A 21,200-nucleotide genomic window follows, 5' to 3' on the forward strand; every position below is an offset into this window, starting at 1 on the left:
GGGCGGTTGGACAGGGTGGCGGCGCCTTCTCCCCCGAAGATGGCCGGCGAAAGGGGCGGAGGGAGAAGGCGGCCGAAGATGGTCGGCGAAAGGGGAGGGAAGGAGAAGGCGGCCGAAGGTGGGGAAGGCGGATATCTGTTTCTATGAAAGAAAACCTCTTTCACCTTTAACACCCTCCCTTTGAACTTTTAAGCAAACGAGCCCCCCGTCTCTTCAAAAGTGGACTGCGGGTTGATTTCACGAAACGTCAGGGGGTTTTCTGCAAAATGACACGACGGACGAAAAATTCAGGCGGAGACGTTACTTGCTTTAATAATAGGTATAGATTCGTACTTCGTGTATGTAAAATGTAATATTTGTTGATGCTTTCTTTTCGTGGAAGCGATCCTGATGTATGGCTACGATTCAAGTCGTGAATGATTCGAGGCGTCCTAGGGACACTCGACGGACTATCGGGCTTAAACAGTGCGTTTTGTATAATTGCTATTTTTATAACGATTAGGTGCACTTAAGCTAGTTTAAGTTGGACACTTCCGCCGAAGATATTGCCTACAACGATATGGCTGAAGGAAAGCAGAGTCCGAGTCAAACAAAGATGGCGCGTGAGGAGCTATAGTCGGCGTCCAGGATTTGTTACTAGGACTCAGGAGTCTGTTTAGATTACAATTACGATAGTTAGGCTATATATACGCAGTTCTCATCCCCGTTCTCGTCGTCGATCCGGCGACAATCCTTGCATCACGCACGGGCAAGTGCAAACGCGAAGGTTTCACGCGTCGTCCTCGAGGGGGAGGCGGTGGAAGGTAAGGTCGGTGGACGTGGCAGCCAGGATAACTAACGACGGTGGTGGCGGCGACGAGCGGGCCCACCACGGCGCCCCCGACGATCTGGCCGTGCGGTCCCGCGAGCCATATCGGGAGGTCCCTGACGGCGCCGCGGATATGGACGGGGCCAGGAACGTGGCCGAGATGGAGAGGATCTCGTACCAGCCGCGGAGCCGCCGTCGGCGTGGGACGACGACGACGGGTGGCGGAGTGTCACGTCGGCGACGGCGCCCGTCCCCGCGAGCACGCAGATCCCGAGGCCGCGGCGGCGCGCGAAGCCAGCGAGCGCGCGGTGGGCCACTGCCACCGAGTTCGCCTCCTCCTCGCCGACGCGGCTGCTCACCTCGTCAGAGAAGCACTCCATCTGCCGCTGCTGATGCCGGTGCGTGGAGGAGAGCCGTGCGCGGGGAAGAGAGAAGGCCGCGGAGGCGCGGGGAAGGCGACGGAGACGGCGGCCGGCGTTGACCGAGTTCGACCGACGTTGGCCGCTCGTGCGGGAAACGGCGCGGGGAACGGTTTCCTCCTCGGATATCACTAACCGCCGCAGCTCGCTTCGCTTTCAGCCTTTGACTCTGTTTGAAACAGGTTTCGACGACCCGTTGCTGCAGCGACTGTTTGACCCTGCTGGTGAGTGAACAGAGTTCTTCAGTGTTCTCTAGCCTTGTGGTTTCGTGTCTTGTCTGTGCAGGTCCAGGAAAATGGCGTTGCTGCTGAGCCCGTGTCCTCCCGGCCACAAAGAAGATTTCTCGTTGGGGTTTCACTAGCCCAGGAAGCGGTGGTGGTGGTGGGTCAAGTGCGGATGAGCTCATGAGCGTTGGGACTTGGGACTCGCACAAGCGAGTGAAGAGTGCCGTGACTGTCAAGATGACTGAGAAGAGCCCAGGGTCAAGTGAGGAGGAGAAGTATGTGGTGCCAGGGAAGAGGCCCCGGTGGGGTTTCACTAGCCCACGGGGTGCTGCTGCTGCTGGCTCAAGCGCTCATGACCGGTGGGACCTTCATAAGAGAGTGAGGAGCTCAACTGAGGAAGGAGAAGAAGCAGAGTGTGTGATGAAGAGCTTGAGTGATGAGGAGAAGAAGAAGGCATGCGGTGTCCAGACTGAGAAGCAGAGCTCGAGTGAGGAGTGCGGTGTAGAGGATGAGCAGCTGTATGCAAGACCACCGGGTTTCCTGGTTGCCGCGCCAGACCCGAGCGAACTCCCTATGCCAACATGGCTGCTGTTACCACGTTACATCGTGGATTAACCTGAGTTGTGAGTTGATGTTTAACGCTAATAAGAAGGGCTATAAATACCCATAGTTTGCTTAATAACCAGGCATAAGTTGAGAAGTTGTCTAATGCTAATAGAAGGCTATATTATAAAACAGCCGTAGCCTTACTTGTGAACTCCGAATCAAGGCCACAAAATGCTAATGCAATGCAAAATAGGCTTAATTTGCACTTAAGCACCAACCGGCCACTAATGCAAAATAGTATTTTTGCGAATCCCCCTGCCCCTTTGCCCGTCCCTCCCCCCTGCCCCTTCCTGGTGAGGGCGCCGTCGGCGAGAGGCGATTCACCGCTGCCCCTTCGCTCGTGGCGCTCCGCTCCGTTGGCCTGGTGAGGGCGCCGTTGGCACCCCTCTGCCCGTGGTGTGCCATCCTGTCAACACCCCTCCACAAAGCTTAATTCTAGTCGCGGTGCTTGGTCGCGTAGAACCTGGTGGTGAGGACGTCGAGCACCAGCGTGGCGGCCATGGCGATGAACCCTAGGAATGGGAACCGGCACCAGGGCGCGGCGGGGAGGCAGGGCTTGAGAGCACGTGTTGGGCATCGTGCAGCATGTGGACGAACCTCGTGGTGAGGTTGACCCTGGCCATGAACGCCTTGGCCACCCGAAACGCGGCGTTGTCCGTGCGCAGCGTGCGCCGCTTCCGGCCCGTGAGCGGCAAGCCCACCCCGAGCACCCCGGCCACCAGAATCGCCACCAGGGCCACCTCCTTGAGCTGCAACGCTACCGCGTCGGCAACGTATCTAGATGGAAGGGACGGGTGATGGGGCAGGGGGGTTTGGATGGAAGGGATAGGGGGGATTCACAAAAATACTATTTTGCATTGCTGGTCGGCGGGCGTTTAAGTGCAAATTAACCCATCTCTAACCCTATCCATTGGATTAGCATCTTGTGGCCTTAATTTAGAGTTTCTAAGTTTGCCAGATACGTTGCCTTGCTTGTAACTTGGCTATATAAAACAGCAGTAGATAAGGCTGTTCATAGCAAATGTAGTAGTTGGGTAGGTTGTTAAATAGTAAATTTTCTTTTACACTTTTTCAATGATCCTGGAACACCTAAAGCTCCAAGATTTGGAGGCCCCTTAGGTACCAGCTACTGTAGCACATGGGTAGAAACCTGCTGGATTTTGCCATTCCAAATCCGTACCCGTGAAAGTTATGTAAACCCATTAAAAACTCATACCCATGAGGTCATGAAGGGTATAAATTTTACCCAAACATGTGCTCATCAGGTTAACAAGTAATATGTTTGTAAGGTTGAACCTTTGTAGGTGTTTTATAGGTTCCAAGGATGAATTACAAAACCATCAAAATGAGAAGAAAAATAAAAACTTAGAAGAATTCTATGGCATCCAAATGATAGCAAAAATCCAGAGATAGTCTTATTCTAAGGCTTACAAATGATGGTAATGAAGCCGGGACAAAGACACGCGAAGACTTGAAGCGAATCCTGCTGGACTTGTGCACCGTCACAATCGACCGACACATTCAGTGGTGACCAAGTAAGGTCACCGAATTAGGGCCTGTTTGGGAGCACTCCACTCCAGAAAAACCAGCTCCACTCCACCAGCTCCACACTTTCCTAGCTCCACTCTACCAACTTCAAAAAAACATGGAGCTGCTGCACATGTTTGGCTGATGGCAGTGCTCCAGCTCCAAAAACATGAGCACTTGTTGTGAATGGTCTATTTTACCCTTTGTGAACGGACCCACATGTCATACTCTTCTATTTTCTCCTCTTTTCTTCCTCTCTCTCCTCTCCTCTCCTCTTCTCAGTTTCCAGAGGGATCTCGAACACGTTCATCGTGGCAGCAGGGATCTCCAGCTTCCAGAGGGAGCCGTCCATGGCCTGCGGCTCCACCCATATGCGCCGCCGCGGGGGAGGTCAACCCGGCCGCACCGCCGATGGGGAGGTCGCCCCCGCCGCGTGGGCGGGCGGCGGGCGGGGGTGGCGGGCGCGGCTGGCAGGGGCGGCACAGCAGGGGGTGGGCGCGCAACGGGCGGGCGGCGCGGCGCGCGGGTGGGACGGGGCGTTTTTTGTTTCGTTTCGCGAACCGGTACTGTGTAATGAGTGGCAATGGTGGGTAAATACCCACCAACTCCACGAGGAGATCTGTACAGAGGGTTTTTGGAGCACCTCTTGAGGTACTCCACAAAAAACGTGGATCTATCCTCCTGCTCCACCTTTTTCCTGGAGCCGGAGTCGCTGGAGCTAGACGCGTTTGGCTGCGAATTTTTGGAGTTGGTGGAGTGGAGCAATTTTTCGTGGAGTGGAGTGCTCCCAAACACCCCCTTAATCAGTGACAAGAAGGACTGTAGCAAGGTCAAGACACTGTGATCACCGGATCATACGGTGGGTAAAAGCTCAAGGTGCCGAATCAGTCGGTGACAAAGATCGACTACAGAAGAAGGCAGCGTGTACTGTGTGCACCGGCAGATATGGTGGATGTACCAGATCATCACCGAATCAGTTGGTGTGATCGGCTCAGATTCGGCTCTGGAGGTTTTGAAGCAAATTTATTGCCTCACCGATTCATACGGTGGGACCAAGAAATAGGTCATCGAAAGGGTCGATGACAAGTGAAGGCAGCGGCTCATTGCCTCACTGATTCATATGGTGATGGACAAGAAGTGACACCGAATCAGTCGGTGACCATAGGCCCTGGCGTCAATGGCTCGACGACTAGCTGGAGTTGGCCACCGATTCATACGGTGGTGCACACTGAGGTGCACCGAATCAGTCGGTGACTGCGGTTTTGGTGACCGTTGGAGCAACGACTAGTTTTTGGGGTTGGCTCTATATATACCCCATTGCTCGGCCATTTCCACGGTGTTGGAGCTTGGAGAAACTATAGGATTGGTTCTCACATACACACAAGTGCTCTAGCTACCAAAGTGCTCAAGAGAAAATTAAGACAATTAGCATAAGGCTCAGGTCTTGATTAGTGCTAGTTTAGATCTATTAACGCATTGCTTTAGGGATTAGCCTAGAGTTAGGCAAGGTTTGCACACCTCCTTTGTATCGGTGCTTGCACGCACCAACAGTTATAAATCCGGGGCTTGTAAGTCTTGCGAGACCCTCCAACTGAGTTTGTGGAGTGGCTGCCGGTGCTTGTGATAGGAAGGAGAGGCTCTAGGCGTTTTGCCAAAGTTCTACCAAGTGAAGAGCGGCAAGGAGCATCCAGGAGAGGCTAGGTGGAGACCCACTTGTGCATGGGGAAGGCCCGTCGGCTATCCTACGGAGTTACTTGACTGGGGAGTTTATACTCTTATGCGGGCATTCCCTTTGAGAGGGGCTCCAACAATGAGAACTACTGGAAAGATTTGCTTTCCGATAACTTGGTAAAAATCACCTTGTTGCCATGCCGGGAGTTTGCCTTCTTGAGTGCCCTCTTTCAATTGAGGCAACCAACAATGATGTCAGGTGTTTCCTCAGTAATGAAGAAACCTCTGCTGGGACCATCACTCTTAGTTTCAGAGTTCGAGGTGCGCTCTTGATGCCTTGCACAGCTTGCTGAGCCAGAACAACAATTCCAGCTGCGACAACTTGTTCTTCGTTGGAAGCAACAACAACCTAGCTAGAGGGAGCAGCAGGAACAATAGTAGTAGCAGCAGGTACATAAGAGCGTGTTGGTTCAGGGCATCTCTTCACCGAACCCTTAAAGAAAGCATACACAAATGGGAAATAAAACTCTCTTAGGGCTTGTATTTCTCAAAATTGTGAACCCTTGTATAGTAGGGTGCCTCCCCTTTTATAGGGAGGCCAACTGACTTTTACATACCGAATTTACCGTCACTCAACCACTACATTCTAGGAATATGCTGTACATTTTGGTAAAGAAAAAGTCTTAATCCGATTTGTACACCCCAAACGGGTCACGCAATTCACGCCGCCGGTGTGTGTCACGCTTATAGCGTGACGCCCTTCCCCCACACCTTCGCTTGAACAACTTGGACCAGCCTTCGGATTCTTTATTGAGGAAGTGCCTGGGACCTCCATGCTTTCCTTCTTGGTTCTCCACAGTAATAGATTTTTTTATTGAGGAAGTGCCTGGGACCTCCGCTTTTTCCTTCTTGGTTCTCCACAGCAAAGGTACCTGGGACCTCCGTGCCTTCCTTCTTGGTTCTCCACAGTGAAGGTGCCTGGGACCTTCACGCCTTCCATTGCTTTGTTCAATCGTCGATACCTGCAAACATGCCCAAGCAAATGCTGCTTACCTTCGCTGGTAGCTTGATGAAGGTGGCATGCGAGGGTGACAGGTGATATCTCTGATCCTGATGCCCAACAGTAGACCCTCATGGGCGAGGTCCAACTCCAGTGGGCCGAACCCTCAAAAAATCATTTGATCATGATCAAGGATATGGAACACATCTCCCTCGCGCGTTGGAATGGAGATCGCCATGAAGGTTGCCGAATTGTCGCTTTTGCCCCTACCTTTTTACTGTTGAGTGCGGTTATCGAAGCGGGACCTCTTCACGCCTATAAATAGAGAGGGGGTGTGGTAATTTTTTTGCATTCTCGTTTGTTGGGATACCCTTGCTGATTGCCTTTACACTGCTTTAAGATTCATGTTTTCCATGACACTACTTGTCTAGTTATTGCAAAGGTACGCGCACTGTTTCTTTTTCTTTTGCTTGAAAGTTTAGCTGACTCTTGCGATATTAAGATTTTTGCTTGCTTTTCTAAACTCTAGAACAACAATCGTGGCTCGTACAAAATAAACTGCCAATCTCATGGGTTCTGATGAATTAGCCGCAACCGGGCTAGGAGATGCTGCGCGTGATGCGAACGTAGCCAACGATGATTTGGGTGGTTCTCGACGAGTCCACGAAGGTGTTCTGGCATGGAATCTTTTGAGAGCAAATCTGGAAACACTAGAGATGAAGAAGAGGATGACGAGGAGGAAGAGGAAGATCCTGAAAATGTTGAGGCTAATGTTGATGAACTTGTTGCTGAATGTCCCAAAACCTGCTTCTTTGGTCATTCATTAGTGACTCAACGAGACATTGATTTTTATGTCGAGAAACGGTACTTTGCCGACGGTGATTGCAGACCCCTAGATGATGAGGAAATTCCAATTCCAAAGACCAATGAGACCGTGGTATTTCATGACTTCTTTGTTGCTAGGCTGAGATTCCCTCTTGAAAAGGTTATTGCAGACATCTTCAACTTCTTCAAAGTTCAGTTGCATTATTTGACATCCAACTCCATCCCTCATCTTTTGAAGTATATTTGGAGTTGTGGTTCGTTTGGAGGTGAAGTTGAGGCTGATTCTTGCTGTACTTTTCGAACACGTCGTATCAGTGCTGGTTGATTCCTATTGCCCTCACACGTGCTCAGAAAAATAGATGGGCTGATAAATGGGATTCATATTGGGTTCTATGCTACGATTCCAGTTGTTAGTGGCCATGATATCGAGGGCAAACCCATTATGGAGTATCCACTTGCGAGTAAGATTGAAGACATAAATGCGGATTACTGTCCTCCGTTCTCAAAAAAGAGTCGTAATTCTTCTGGTAGCAACACATACTATCTTGCCAGCCAGATCATTACCACTCGAGACACAGTTGAAGAATTCTTGGCTGCTGAAATCTGACCTTCGCGGCACGGTTGGTGTCCTAAAGAGTTTCTATGACAAAAACGTTCCTGGCTTGACTCTCCCTGTTAAGTTTCCCAAATTTTGTGTTAAGAAACTTGAAGGGATGATTGGTGAACAAATTGTTGATGAGGTTGAGAGGAAATCTATTTCCTTGATTGGCATTTATTTGCATAAGGAGCATGAACAAGCCTTGAAGATTTTAAGGCACGGTGGCAAAATTAACCGTGTATTTGATGAAATGGGTGTTAGCTATGGTCCTCGCACTCGCCCTAGTACTGCTAGCAAGAAAATGATTCTGGCTGGAAATATTGGCTCTGAAATTCCCGAGACTAAAAGCAAAAAGAAGAAGAAAGCATCCAAGAAATTTCCTAACACTCCTAAGCCACCCACCTTGAGAATTGGGAGCTCCTCCACTGTTTCATGATTTGCGAAGGTGGCAGCATCGATGAAAAAGAGGAAACGAGATGTTGATGCTGCTATTGGGAGCAAACAACGCAAGATTGCTCCTTTAACCTCGCCACTTGCAGAAGGATCACCCTCTCTCAAGGTTTCTGATTCTTCTTGTACTAAGTCTGCCGAGCAAGAAATCTGTCAGATTGAAACTGATCCCCAAAAACTCCTAGCAAAAGAATACTATCAACGAATGGAAGAAAACAACTTTTCTCTTGATATTGAGATGCCTGGAACTTCTACTAATGTTCTTGCCGGTATGGTGGATGTTTTGGATGAAAATGATAGCTTGATATACTTGGATGAAGATGTTGTTGAGATAGAGAAGGATGTTGTTGTCTCTAGTCAAGTTTCGATGCCCGAGTCAAGCAGGGCTAAGCCTGTTGTTGATTCTTTGGAGAAACTTCCGTTACCATTATCTCCAATTGCTGAAGTCCACTTAGGCGAAAATGATGGAATGCCCCCCCCCCAGAAGAGAACCGTGAAGAATCTGCAATGGCAAAAGAATCTTCCTTTCCAACTTGTGCTGATGGATTTTCTTTCCCTAAGGTTCATGAAATCTCCTCGTCTACCAAAGGTAAAGGCATTTTGTCTCCCGCTAGAGGTGAATAATTTTCAAACCGCTCCTCACTTTTGATCATGATTTGCTCTGTTTCATATTTTATAGTTTTGTTGTCTTAAAATGTGCGCAGATGGCGACACAGTTGCTCATACTTTACTTTCGATGAGTCGCGTTAACTGTGATGAGCTAAAATTGATTGAGTATATAAGGGCATTTGAGGGAGGCTCAGATGATCAACAAACTTTCAAGGGGGTTCCTGAGGTGAATTCTTGTGAGACTAACAATGGCATCCCACCTTATCAACTTTTTGATCGTTAAGGTTAAAAACTTTTGATGCACACTATTATAAACTCAGACCTTTGCTTGAACTTGAACTTACATGTATTTTTCTTTGTTGCCCCTAGAATTTGAAGCTAGCATTCAAGGATTCAGTGGCCTTGAACTTTGCACCTTGATGACAACTTATGCAATTAAAGGTGTTATTGCTAGGAAACTCGGTTGCCTAATGGTTTTTGACAAAGCAGAAGACCTCCGTATTGAGAATGAAGATCTCAAAGTCGAGGTTCAGAAGCTTAAAGATCAGGTAGCCCGAATGGAATCTAACAACAATGATCTTTCTGCTAAGGTTAAAACTTTGACGAATCATAACCAACTGCAAGAAGAAGCTCTAATAAATCTTCAGAATGTTATCAACAAGTTTGCAACAAAGTTGAGTTAGCTAAAATGATCGCAACCCCGCAAGCCAAAGACTTGGTTGATAAACAAAAGATTATTTCAGAGCTAAGGCAAGTTAACCTATCTTAGGAGAAAATTTTGGAGGAGAATGAGTCTAAGTTTTGGCAGTGGGGCTTGCATGTCAATTGCCAATATCACGACGCTTTAAATCAATTTGGTGCGGAACTGCAACCTTTTTCTGGAACGAGGGATCCTGGCAAATTCTTTCAATGGCTACAAGATGAAGTCATGAAATTGCTCCATGACATACAACTCGCTACCAGCATCAGAAACTCCATATTTAGCCTCTAGTGCATCCCACATCTCTTTACCAGTAACCATCATCACATATGTATCTACTATGGAATCTCCTAGCACGATGATCATTGCCCCTTTGAACACGTAAAAGATTATCATGAATATGTTGAGTGACTCGGTGATAGCATGATATGTGCAAGTGTTCAAGTTTAATCTCCTAATAAACAAGAACAAACAGAACCAAAAGAGATTCAGGATGTACCCTAGGGCGGGGCCAGTGCCGGTGGCATCGGATGCGCCGTTACCATCTGAATTTGTCATATTAATCGTGGGATGGCCTTAGTCGATGTAGTCGTACGAAGTTGACACAGTATGGTGTACGCTGTGCAGTCCCTCGAACAACCTCCTTGAAATAGTATGGTGTACGCTGTGCAGTCCCTCGAACAGCCTCCTTGAAACAGTCGGGTCATAGAGGAAGTAGCCAAATAGGGAGCGAGCAGTCGCATCAAACGCTCCTCAAAAATCTTATCGCATGCCTATCTTGAGCAGCAGACGAGGTTTCGGAGGCTCTGCTCTCGCTAGTACTGTGCACGCAGCGCTAGCGATGAGAATGCAAGGTTGAAGCAGAAAACAATAAGGGAGAAAGAGAGTGTTGGTGTTTTTCACTAATGAGAGCAAGAGAAGGTGCCTCTCTTATATAGGCTCCAAGAGGTGAGGTTCTTCGAACCTGGACATCATAATGCAATAGAAGTTACTAGTGATGGGAATAATGGTCATCAAGCTCTAGTAACTCTCAACATTTTATTGGCTATGTTAATTGAGTTAATCAATTCTCATAAACATCAATAATCACCTCTCCTCAACTTCCTATTCAAAATTGACCAATTAGTAACTCCTAACATTTATCATGAACCTTTTAACTCTTATTTGATTAATGGAAATAAATAGGCCTAACCCAATTAATCCGACAGCTTGGTCTGCCTGCTATCCGGCTGTTGCCGTTTGAACTGTTATACACGGATCATGAGTATGTGGAAGGGTAGAAAAAGTTTATCTCAGACTTGTTCTCACAGATGACATACGAGTAGAAATCCTCTCCCCATTAGGATCTGCCCTGATAGGTTTACCATGTGAAAAATCTCGTATTCGTATTTGACTCATCCTTAGACATATGCCATTTTTTACTACATTTACTGGAAAATATGTGGTGTTAGTAGTTGTTTCGATGATAAAGACACTCCTCCTCTCCCTCTCCGGTGGTTGCTTCTACATCTGCATGCCGGCCACACGGCAGTGGATTGCACTGCACAGCCTCGCCGGAAGGACGATCGCCGGGCTGTACCGGCACAGCTCCTCCGGCGAGTACCGCGTCCTGTACAGGAAGAGAAGGAGATATCACGATGGAGTTGATGTCTACTACGTCCAATGGTTAACGGACATTGGTTCGAAGAAAGCCTTTTGAGACATTCATTCTTCCACCATCAAAATCATGGTTTTGTGAGACAGCCACGTTTCTTTCGTGGACTCTAGTGCAGGTCGATGCTTCTTCAACCTTCATGATGTTGACGCCTATGGCTTACCTCCCTTTGAGTAACTAGGCACTACAGTGAGTGCCTGCAAGTGTTGCTACACAGCTGCCTGCACGCGGCTCTCCCCGGCTGGCTGGAAAAGTGCCCTCTTTTTTTTTTACATACAAATTGCTGGATGCTTTAGATGGATGGTACTCTTGGCACCAGCCGGGGTAAATGAGAGCAACACAATGATGAAACTATGTGTTCTGCAAACTGTGAGACAGAGGCCTGGTCTAAGTTGAAGTACCATATTGAATTTCCAGTGAAAGAAATGATCAATTCTACAAATTAAGAATTGCAGTTTTGATGGGACGGTCGTGTCTGAGAATGAAATGTGCATATGCTTATTGGTTGCTTCAGTTCTTTGGGTCTGTTTCTCTGTGACAGCAAGGGAAAGTTACTGCAAAGTCCTGATGGGATCATGGGTGCCCAAGGGCTAGAGGACAATGATTCAAAGCTCTTATCTGGCATGCGTTCTTCCAGAGTCAAGGCAGCCATGAGATAGCCATGTTTCTTTTGAGCGTTCTAGCGTAGGTTAATGGTGGCTGTGTAGAAGCTGTATATATATGTTGGCAGCTTGTGACTATGGTAGGTCGAGGAAAGACGGCTAAGGTATGCAGAGACCACGCAGATGGAATGTACCACATTCTACACCCATAGTGTTTCCCCATGCTCTGAAACAGAAGCATGGCGAAAATAGTGGCAAAAATTCAGGTGAAGTTGCTCGACGCCATCCTGTTCCATTGCAGTTGCGTGTTTTATACTCGCTGTGGTGCATGCGTGGCGTATTTCGCATTTGCAGATGTTAATCTGCTTTGGTGCTGACTGCTGACGGTCCAAAGGTTGTGTACATCTGCAGTTATATGGTTAGCCAGATTCAGATTGTGTCTTACTTCAAAATAAGAAAGATTCAGATTGTGCTAGTCATGTGAAGCTGTGATCAGATGGCAGGTAGCATGGAGCCAGATTGTGAATGTTTGGGTAGTGGACTTTATCAGCGAACTGTGCAATGGTTAATATTCTGAATACTTAATAGAATGTGGAACGGTGATTCAGACACGAATCATATACGCAGAGTTGTGTTGCAGTGGGCTGCAGGCTCGTATGTTACCACTATCAACCTGAAAGCAGAAAAAGCAGGCAATTTGTACAGCAAGACGTTGCTTGTTCCGACGAGTGTTCAGTTCTCGGTAGATTCAAATTTCCTCCAAATCCGTTTGGGGTTCTGAACAAATTCTACCTCCAAACAACATGTCTCGTTCCGTATGGCTGAAAACGCGCAAGAAAGAGAAGGGGGAAAAAAAGAAACACCTGCAGGGAGCGAAGGGCCAAGAAGCATGAACAGATTTCAAATGATTCATCAGCAGCGTTTGTGACGGTATTCATTGAAGCAAAATCCTGGCCCTGTGAACTGAAGCCTGGCCTCAAAGAAGACAGCAGGTACTTATTACGTTGCATAGACCTGAACGGTGGGGTCAGTGGGCCCCCACACCCGTCAACGGCTGCGAAGGGCCGGCGGCGAGCGGCTGACGCCGGCGACCCCGTGAGCCGTGGGAGCAGTTACGCCTGCCGGCCACCCAAGTTGAGTTGCATGCAGCTCCTCTCGAGTCTCGCGTGGACTCCATTATGATATCTTACCCATCGCAGTCACCAGTCGTCGCCGTCCTGCTCCCGGGTGGGGCCCACTCGCTGGGAGAGAGAGACGACCCGCCGCCGCCGCACTGAAGAAAAGGAGGCCACAGTCCGTGTGGATTAGGTTGCCGTGCCTGTCGTCGTCGTCGGGGTATTTGGACGATTAAACATGAGCTAATTATAAAACTAATTACACAGATGCTAATTCACGAGACGAATCCATTAAACCTAATTAATTCATCATTAACACATGTTTATTGTAGGATCACAATGTCAAAGCATGACCTAATTAGGCTTAATAGATTTATCTCGCAAATTAGTCTCCATCTGTGCAATTAGTTTTGTAATTAGTCTATATTTAATACTCTTAGTCTATATTTAATACTCTTAATTAGGATCTAAATATTCGATGTGACAGGAATTTTAGAAAGTGACCGTAGAAACAAACACCCCGTCGTCTCGTCGCCTCCGTCCCCGTCGTCGTCACACTGCTTTGAAGTTGCCGGCCATGTCTGCTGACCTTCTTTTCTTTTCCATTTATCTTGTGGCAGGAGGAAAGCGTAGCTGCATAATTGCGTTCCATTCGTTTGCTTAGTGGAGTGGATTTTGTGGCGGGCTAGAAACAAACCTGAGGTCAACGCGGTCTAGTTTGGCCGAATAGGAGACACGTGTTTCTCAGATTTTATTTCAATTTATTTAAATTTGTGCTAGCCTTGTGACGTGTGCATTTCAAAAGGAGTGTCCGATGGTGATACATTTTTTTTTGCCAAATAAGGCTTTTTTTTTCTTGCCAAAGTACCAATCGACAAGTGTTCGACCTCCGCGCATCTTTCTAAAACACAAGACCGTTTTGATGGATACATTTACTTTTATTCAGATTTTGGTGGATATAGCATTTGCACAAGTTGATTATATGGACAAATTGATTCAGTTTAAATGTTTGAGAGCCAATCTCATAGGATTGAAATTATGGCATCTTTTATCCTTCTATTTTCATTCAAAGCTTAACAAACACATGTTTCATTATGTTTTTGTGTTTTCCTTTTTTTTCAAAACCCCTAAATTTTTTTCAAAACCCCTAAAATTTCATGAGCAAGAATTTATTAAGCAGGGTGGACCCATAGTTGCAGGCACACAGTGAACTTTGGTAAAAAAAAACCCTTTTATCAGACTTCCATTAAGCAAGAATTTAGCAAAATTATTCGACTCCAATGAGTAGCAGGATTATTTCTAGTATTTAGAAAAAAAAAACATCGCCGGCCTGACGCACGCAATGGGCAAATCGTCTGAACATTACATAAGCAGAATTATAATAGGCAGTGCATGATTGGTCTAGACTCCAAATGGATGTCCGTAGCAGTTAGAAGAAACTCAAGATAAAGGCCGAAAGAAAAAGACAGCAACCGAAGGAGAGAAAGCGAAGGGCGAAACAGGGCGGAGGGAAACCAACACGAACGGAGACGATCAGAAAAGTACAACGAGCAGCTTCGCCAGGTTTTATTGCGCTCGCCGAAAGACAGCCGCCTCGAACGACACGACACGGCGAGTCGGCGACCTTCGCTTCCTCCGCCACCGAATCCACCACAAAAATCACCATACCATTTCTTGGGTTCCTTTTTTCCTATTCACCGGAGGCCGGCGCCGGCCGACGAAGAAGAACAAGGGAGAAAGGAGGGATTTTTTTTGTGGGCGAAAGGCGGCGGTTTTGGTACTTTTCCTGCTCCCTCGCGTTTGCGTTGGCCGGCGGCTCCGGCTTTCAGTGAGGCGTTGTGTGGTGGTGTTCTGACGGAGCGGAGATGTCGTCGGCGATGGTGGAACGGGCGACGAGCGACATGCTCATCGGTCCGGACTGGGCCATGAACCTGGAGATCTGCGACATCCTCAATCGCGACCCTGGGTGAGGACGATCAAAGAATTTCGCTTTTTTTTTTTATTTCTTCACCTGCGGTGTTCAGTTCAGTGTTTATTCTACTGTTTTATTACTGATTCCATTTCTATCAAGTGTTGTGGGGGGACAACTCAGACTATCGAATTGTTTAGTTGGGACGATGTAAAACTTTTGGGCCGATGAATTTGTGGTTCAGGTTTACGAGTATGTGTCAGTCATCAGTTCATCATCCTCAGAATTCGGAGTGTTGGGTTCTGAATTGCTCCATTCTTTCACAGTGAAAATTTTTCACCCGAGGTGTTCGTTGGATCCATTCCTGTGGTTCTTCTGGGGTTACTTTCCTGTCGAGCTGTTTGTTACACAAGTTAAGCCTCCTGTGGAATTGAGTTATACTTTTATGTGCTGTCATGTCGTGTCTACAGGCTGAAACACAAAACTTCAGGTGTCCAAATGTTGCAATCAATCAGAATTGTTGGTTTTCAGGGGCAGGTTTTTTGTGAAGTAGAGTACAATCTGTCGTTGTGTCTCTTACTTTTATTTTCAGCAGGTTAATTTGTTTCAAATAATTGTAAATGTTTCATTTCTAAATCAATCGAACCGTTTAACTCTAGGACAGTGTTTGAACTTGTCGTGCTCAGATGGTGATCTTGATTATAATTTTTGTATTAGGATTAGTTCTTTTGGTATTTTGTTTAGATATCTAGTGAAGTCTGTGATCAGCAAATATTTAACAATGGTAAAAATTGCAAATGTTGACTTGTTTATGGATATCTGATTTGGTTCCTGTTTGTCTCATGGGACTCGGGCTAGTCATTTATGTGTGTATTTTGGTCGCTAGGATTGTCATTTATTGTCATGTAGCTTTTCGGCTAGTAACTGTGTTACGAAGTAAAGAAAAAGGGGGCATATTTAGAGGGATCTCTGCTCGGATTTTGCAATTCCAGAATTGCTATGATCCTCAGCTGAGGAATAGTTAGAAAGGACATACTTACTGCCCAGGTGTAAGGTCTTGTTTGATGCTTCTTTAAATTGTTCAAAATTGGAGTCTTGCTTAACCTTTTTGGTATGCCTTAGTTTTTCTATTTAGCAAACTGTTCTTGCACATTTGTGCCATGACATGTTCATGAAGTTAATTCTGACATTACTTTCCAATTAATGTGTAAAGTGAACATGTAATTGCTCTTGGAATTTGGTCTAATTTTATCTGTTTTACTAAGTAATGGCCAACTACATATATGACAAAAGAGAACTTCCATGAAACTAGAGCTGCATTATAGTACTTCAGGCAGCTTGTTCCTACTAAGCACTTTTGATGTGCTGTGATAATTTTGTATTAAATATTTCATAACATAGGCAAGCAAAAGATGTGGTGAAGTCCCTCAAGAAACGCATTATACACAAGAACCCAAAGGTCCAGCTTCTTGCTCTCACGGTAAATATGATTCGGAAACCCTTCCTGGTACTTGAATTCGGTTCATCATTTATTTCATTTGTTGGTTGAAACTTGGTGAATGATTCCATTGATTGGTCCTCTTTGATGTACTGTACCTTTCATATTATCTGTACTTACACATTTTCTTGAAGGACTACTTGCCCATGCATCTAATTGAGTTGTTTGTGACAACATAACTGTGATGAGTTATGTAATAACACTGAGTAATTCTTTATGGTCTTTCCAACTTGATCATTGGAATTGTTTCCATGTAGTGATGTACATGTCCTATGTGTCACAAATAGTAAGGTTAAGGAGACCATTAAGAGGATTTGATTGATACTTGTACTATCAGGATTCAGCAGTGAATGATCTGAACTTAGCAAGTTTAGTTAAGACATAATATAGGAGTCCCTGAAAGTAAAATGATGAGAAAGGGTTATAACAGTCTAACAGGGAAATGTTCTTGTTAGCGGATTGTCAATTATAAAGATGTGCTGCATTTGAAATTGTCTGCAATAGGTCATGCTTGAAATTTGTGATAACATTTCATTAATCCTTTAGTGAATTACATAATTTTTCAACTTATTTCAGTTGCTGGAGACGATGATAAAAAATTGTGGGGACATTGTCCATATGCATGTTGCTGAGAGAGACATACTTCATGAAATGGTCAAGATAGTTAAGAAAAGGGTATGTGTGTACACTTTAAAACTTATTTTACTTATTGTCAATAACAAATTCTTAATGTCTTCGCTTTTGGGATTTTAGCATGATTATCATGTAAAAGAGAAGATACTCACACTGATAGACAATTGGCAAGAAGTTTTTGGTGGTGCACGTGCAAGATATCCTCAATACTTTGCAGCATACCAGGAGCTCTTGGTATTATTCTATACACATCAAACATATTGTCATATTTTATTCATATCTCATTGTTAGAAACTCATTTTCCCAATGACCATTGTCTACAATGTTTCGATAAGTCAGTTGCAGATTAAGTGACATTTCATTAAGCATTCAATTTTCACAATCATTAAGCATGAAAGAACATGGTTATGTTCCCTAATAAACATTCAGTGTTGAATGTGAATCTTTTGTATAACTGATTGAATAATGTTTCTCCAACCTACATATGCTAGCGCACTGGAGCTGTATTTCCTCAAAGATCAAATGGTTCTGTGCCCATCATTACTCCTCCTCAGACTCAGCCTCTACAAAACTATCCCCCTCCTTTAAGCATTTCTCAGCAGGAGGAACCTGAATTGTCCATTCCAGATTTCCCAGCATTAAGGTAATTTTTTCAAAACTTTCATTATACAATTGACATATTCAACTGCTGAAGTACAACTTAATAGGAATATGGTGCTATTCTTTTTTTTTTTCTAATTTAGCTTATGCAGATATTTTGTTCCAACGACATCCTTATCATGATGCCATTCATCTAATTAATGACTATTAATTAAAGTTGGAATTTACACTGTATGCATGTTCTATGGTTCCTTTTTTATGGATTGTTTTTGACAACTTGGTATGAAAAAAATCAACTGAAGAGCTAAAACCCAAAAATATATGCTCTCATGTACAATGTATGGTAAATGTATTCAGAATTTTATGAAGTGCTTACTTTCTGGTGGTCAGATTTGTTCTTATTTTCATATTAGGGTTTCTAAGTTTGACATTTCTTGTGGTCCTTTGCTGTAGCAATTGCTTTCTATTTCTTTCATGTTTTGTATGTTTGTGAACTTTTAATTGCTATATGCTAGATTATTTGTCCTGTGTTTTCATATACAAGTTTGGAAATGATTGTGGTTCTTTCACCAGCCTTACAGAAATTCAGAATGCACGTGGCATCATGGATATTCTTTCAGAGATGTTGGATGCTTTGGATCCGTGTAACAGAGAGGTACTTTCTTGATGCACCTGTAGCTATTCCGTCCTCAGAAAATTAATTGTGATTTATATAATGGAAGGAACTGATGATGTCCACCTTCATAAGTTCTTGACATTTTATTTCAAATCAATCAACTTGCAGTTCAAGATTTCTAAATTATACTGAATATGCAGGGACTTAGGCAGGATGTCATTGTTGACCTTGTGGATCAATGCCGTTCTTACAAGCAAAGAGTAGTACAGCTTGTCAACACTACCTCGTAAGCTTCCTTGATGACTCGTGCCAGTTTCCTTGAATACTGGCAGCTCACATGTTGGTGCCAACATATTGTATAGTGCCACTCTTAATATTATGGTGCACTATTTGCCATAATTCATTAATTGCAACTATACAGGCCAGTGTCAAATTTTACGTTTTGTTATGACTTGTGCATTGATGCTATGTTTGAACAGGAACGAGGATTTGCTCAGCCAGGGTCTTTCTTTGAACGATGATATGCAGCGTGTCCTTGCAAAACACGATGCTATTGCTGCAGGTATAGCAATTCAGGTGGAAAAGCCAAAATATCTGCAGTCACAAATTGAGAGTTCTGCAACAAGAAAGCCAGATACTGCGAAAGAACCAGTTCAGAGGTTGAAACATCATATTAAGCATTTTTTTTAAATCATTGGATAAGATTATACTAGACATATGGAACTCGTGTGTATGTGGAATTGTGGATTCTCAGGAACTCTTAGAACCAGGGTTCATCAAACTGTTCACCAGCCAAAGCCAAATCAGGGCAGTTAGTTCTTTCTGGATGTTTGGGACAAACGTTTATATAATCCCTCCGGAACCTAATTTAGTTAGGGCATAAATCATCCATATAACAAAATATCGATGGGAACAAAGATTTCTGAGGATTAGTGGGGACTGGTTGGTTCCCACAAGTGTACTAAGCCCTGCTTGGAAGTTGGAACTGGATGCAAAATTGTTTGATTGTTTCTCTCCACTAATCCTACAGCAGTAAACTAACTAGGTTCAGTTTTGCCTAACATATAACCTTTTGCTGTTTACATATTTCAGGTCTTCGGCAAGTACAAGCAGCACCAACCAGTCTCCCTTTGAGATTTTAGCGCTTCCTGCGCCTCCATCATCCAGTAGCTCAAAAGCTCCTGTGGCTCCAGCTGCTAAGATTGACCTCCTTAGTGGAGATGATTATTTCAAACCTGAACCTGCAAACTCCCTGGCACTTGTTCCTGTCACTGAATATTCAGCTTCAGACCAGAACGTCTTAGCCTTTGCAGATATGTTTGAACAAAATACTACGAACAAGAGCAACCATAATCTTCCGAACTCCTTTAATTCCTCGACTCCAAATTCTACATCCAACGCCATTGTACCTTATGATCAACAGCCAGAGTTGAACTCTACAGGTTCATGGAATGGGCAGCCAGCTTATGGAACAGGTCACCAAAAGCAAGCCCTATATTATGGTACTAGATTTCTTTCCCGGTGTTTGCTAGTTCTATAATAGTTTCACTGTGTCTATTTGTCAGAAGTTTCGAAAACATCGATCACTATACCTTTAATTAGTAGACATATATTTATTAAAACACTGCTTCCCAATAAAGTCCAAGCTAGGTACAAGGCTTTTTTCACAATAAATAGGAACGCATTATTGTTTCTTTTTTCAGAGCTATTTTCATATGTGCTGTGACTACATCAGTGTTACTTATAAACTTTATTGTAATTATGAAACACCCTTCCCTGTGTGTGGGGCTAATGCTTTATCAAATAGTTAGCTCAACTTTGTCCAAAAAATCTGCATACCAATGCATTTTAAGATAGCTCCAGCATTTGACAATCACTTGTTAACAGGTACAGATAATCGAAATGGAGGTATTCCACCAGCGCCATCAGAAATTAAGCGATCCACTAACCCATTCGACGATGACAGACCAGTTGGGCCGGCATTACAACCAGGACAATCAGCAAGCATCCATCCCCAACCAGTGCATGTCAGTCAGCAAGGTAATGGATTCATGCCTGTACAACCAATGTCAAGGGGACAGCCAGGAGGAATGCAGTTGCAGCCGGTCACTGGCACACAGCTGGTGCCTCCACAGCCACAGCCTATGCAAATGAACATGCAGTACGGTGTAATGTACCCCTTGATGCAAATGAACCAAAGAATGGGCATGTATTCCCAGCCGGCGTTTGGAGGAGGATTTTATGGGATGAACCAAGCGCAGCTGTATGGTGTTCAGATGTCTGGTTACGGATATGGCCAACCATCTGGGGGCTACTATATTCCAAATGCTGCATATGCGTATGCTAGCGCAAATGAGCATTCCCAGAGGATGAACGGCCTTTCAGTTCAAAATGGTGGTCCAAATGGAACGACGACAAATAAGCAGAGCAGACCTGAAGATTCACTCTTCGGTGATCTTTTGAGCATCGCCAAAATGAAGCAGAGCAAACCTGCAGCTGGTAAGGTTGGCAGTTGACAAGGGCAATTGCGTGGATACATAGGCTCTCCTAATTTGAAAGCTGCAGAAGCATTTCCTGATAGTACATAATTCTTTTGCCACTTTTTGTGCAATGCCAGATGGCTTATCGATGTCATGTCATCTGAGTAGGAACTCATAATGGGAAGTAGAGATTGCGATATTTGAGATGCTTATGGCAATGCTTCATAGAAAGAGTATTTATATGTAAATTCTTGAGTTCAGTAGTAATATATGTAGTCATTAGTTTCCTATGCACAAAAACCATGCAGAAACAGAGGATTCCTGGTGTCCCTAGCCATATACACCTCCTACTTTTCCCCTAACCATCTTCAGATTTCTTCTTTGTAGCACTGCCTGATTCAGGTTAGTCGCTAACCCATGCAAATGCACGGGCCAGTCACATGTTATGTAGGTTTATTAATTTTCTCAATCAGTTTAGATATAATTGGCTACAAGAGCTGCAATTTACATTCACTATAATTGGATATGGGAGCTGCATGGATTGGGTTCAAACCCCCGAACCACGGATTCTTTTCCATTATCTTAAAAAAAAGAGCTGCATGGACATTAGCTCTTTCAATAATGAACATTTGTTAAACAATTACCTCCTGCAATTG

At 44.8% G+C, this 21,200-nt stretch overlaps 1 protein-coding gene across 1 annotated transcript; it reads left to right on the forward strand.

Moving 5' to 3' along the window:
* The first annotated feature begins 14,317 nt into the window (after positions 1–14,317).
* Positions 14,318–20,901, forward strand: LOC101753022 (TOM1-like protein 9). The gene is made up of 10 exons (XM_004952131.4): positions 14,318–14,774; positions 16,119–16,197; positions 16,792–16,890; positions 16,969–17,082; positions 17,340–17,491; positions 18,022–18,103; positions 18,265–18,350; positions 18,544–18,723; positions 19,157–19,566; positions 19,952–20,901. The coding sequence occupies exons 1-10, from the start codon at positions 14,674–14,676 to the stop codon at positions 20,578–20,580; spliced, it is 1,932 nt and encodes a 643-aa protein (XP_004952188.1). The 5' UTR covers positions 14,318–14,673; the 3' UTR covers positions 20,581–20,901.
* The last annotated feature ends 299 nt before the right edge of the window (positions 20,902–21,200 follow it).

The sequence above is a fragment of the Setaria italica genome, chromosome I (genome assembly GCF_000263155.2).
Source record: "Setaria italica strain Yugu1 chromosome I, Setaria_italica_v2.0, whole genome shotgun sequence".
NCBI lineage: Eukaryota > Viridiplantae > Streptophyta > Magnoliopsida > Poales > Poaceae > Setaria > Setaria italica.

What these genes read in the sequence shown, in the direction of transcription:
- LOC101753022 (XM_004952131.4), top strand. Translation starts at nt 14,674, where the DNA reads ATGTCGTCGGCGATGGTGGAACGGGCGACGAGCGACATGCTCATCGGT. An exon ending in TCAAGATAGTTAAGAAAAGG is followed by an intron (nt 16,891 to 16,968) that starts GTATGTGTGTAC and finishes TTGGGATTTTAG; the next exon opens with CATGATTATCATGTAAAAGA. An exon ending in AAAGCAAGCCCTATATTATG is followed by an intron (nt 19,567 to 19,951) that starts GTACTAGATTTC and finishes ACTTGTTAACAG; the next exon opens with GTACAGATAATCGAAATGGA.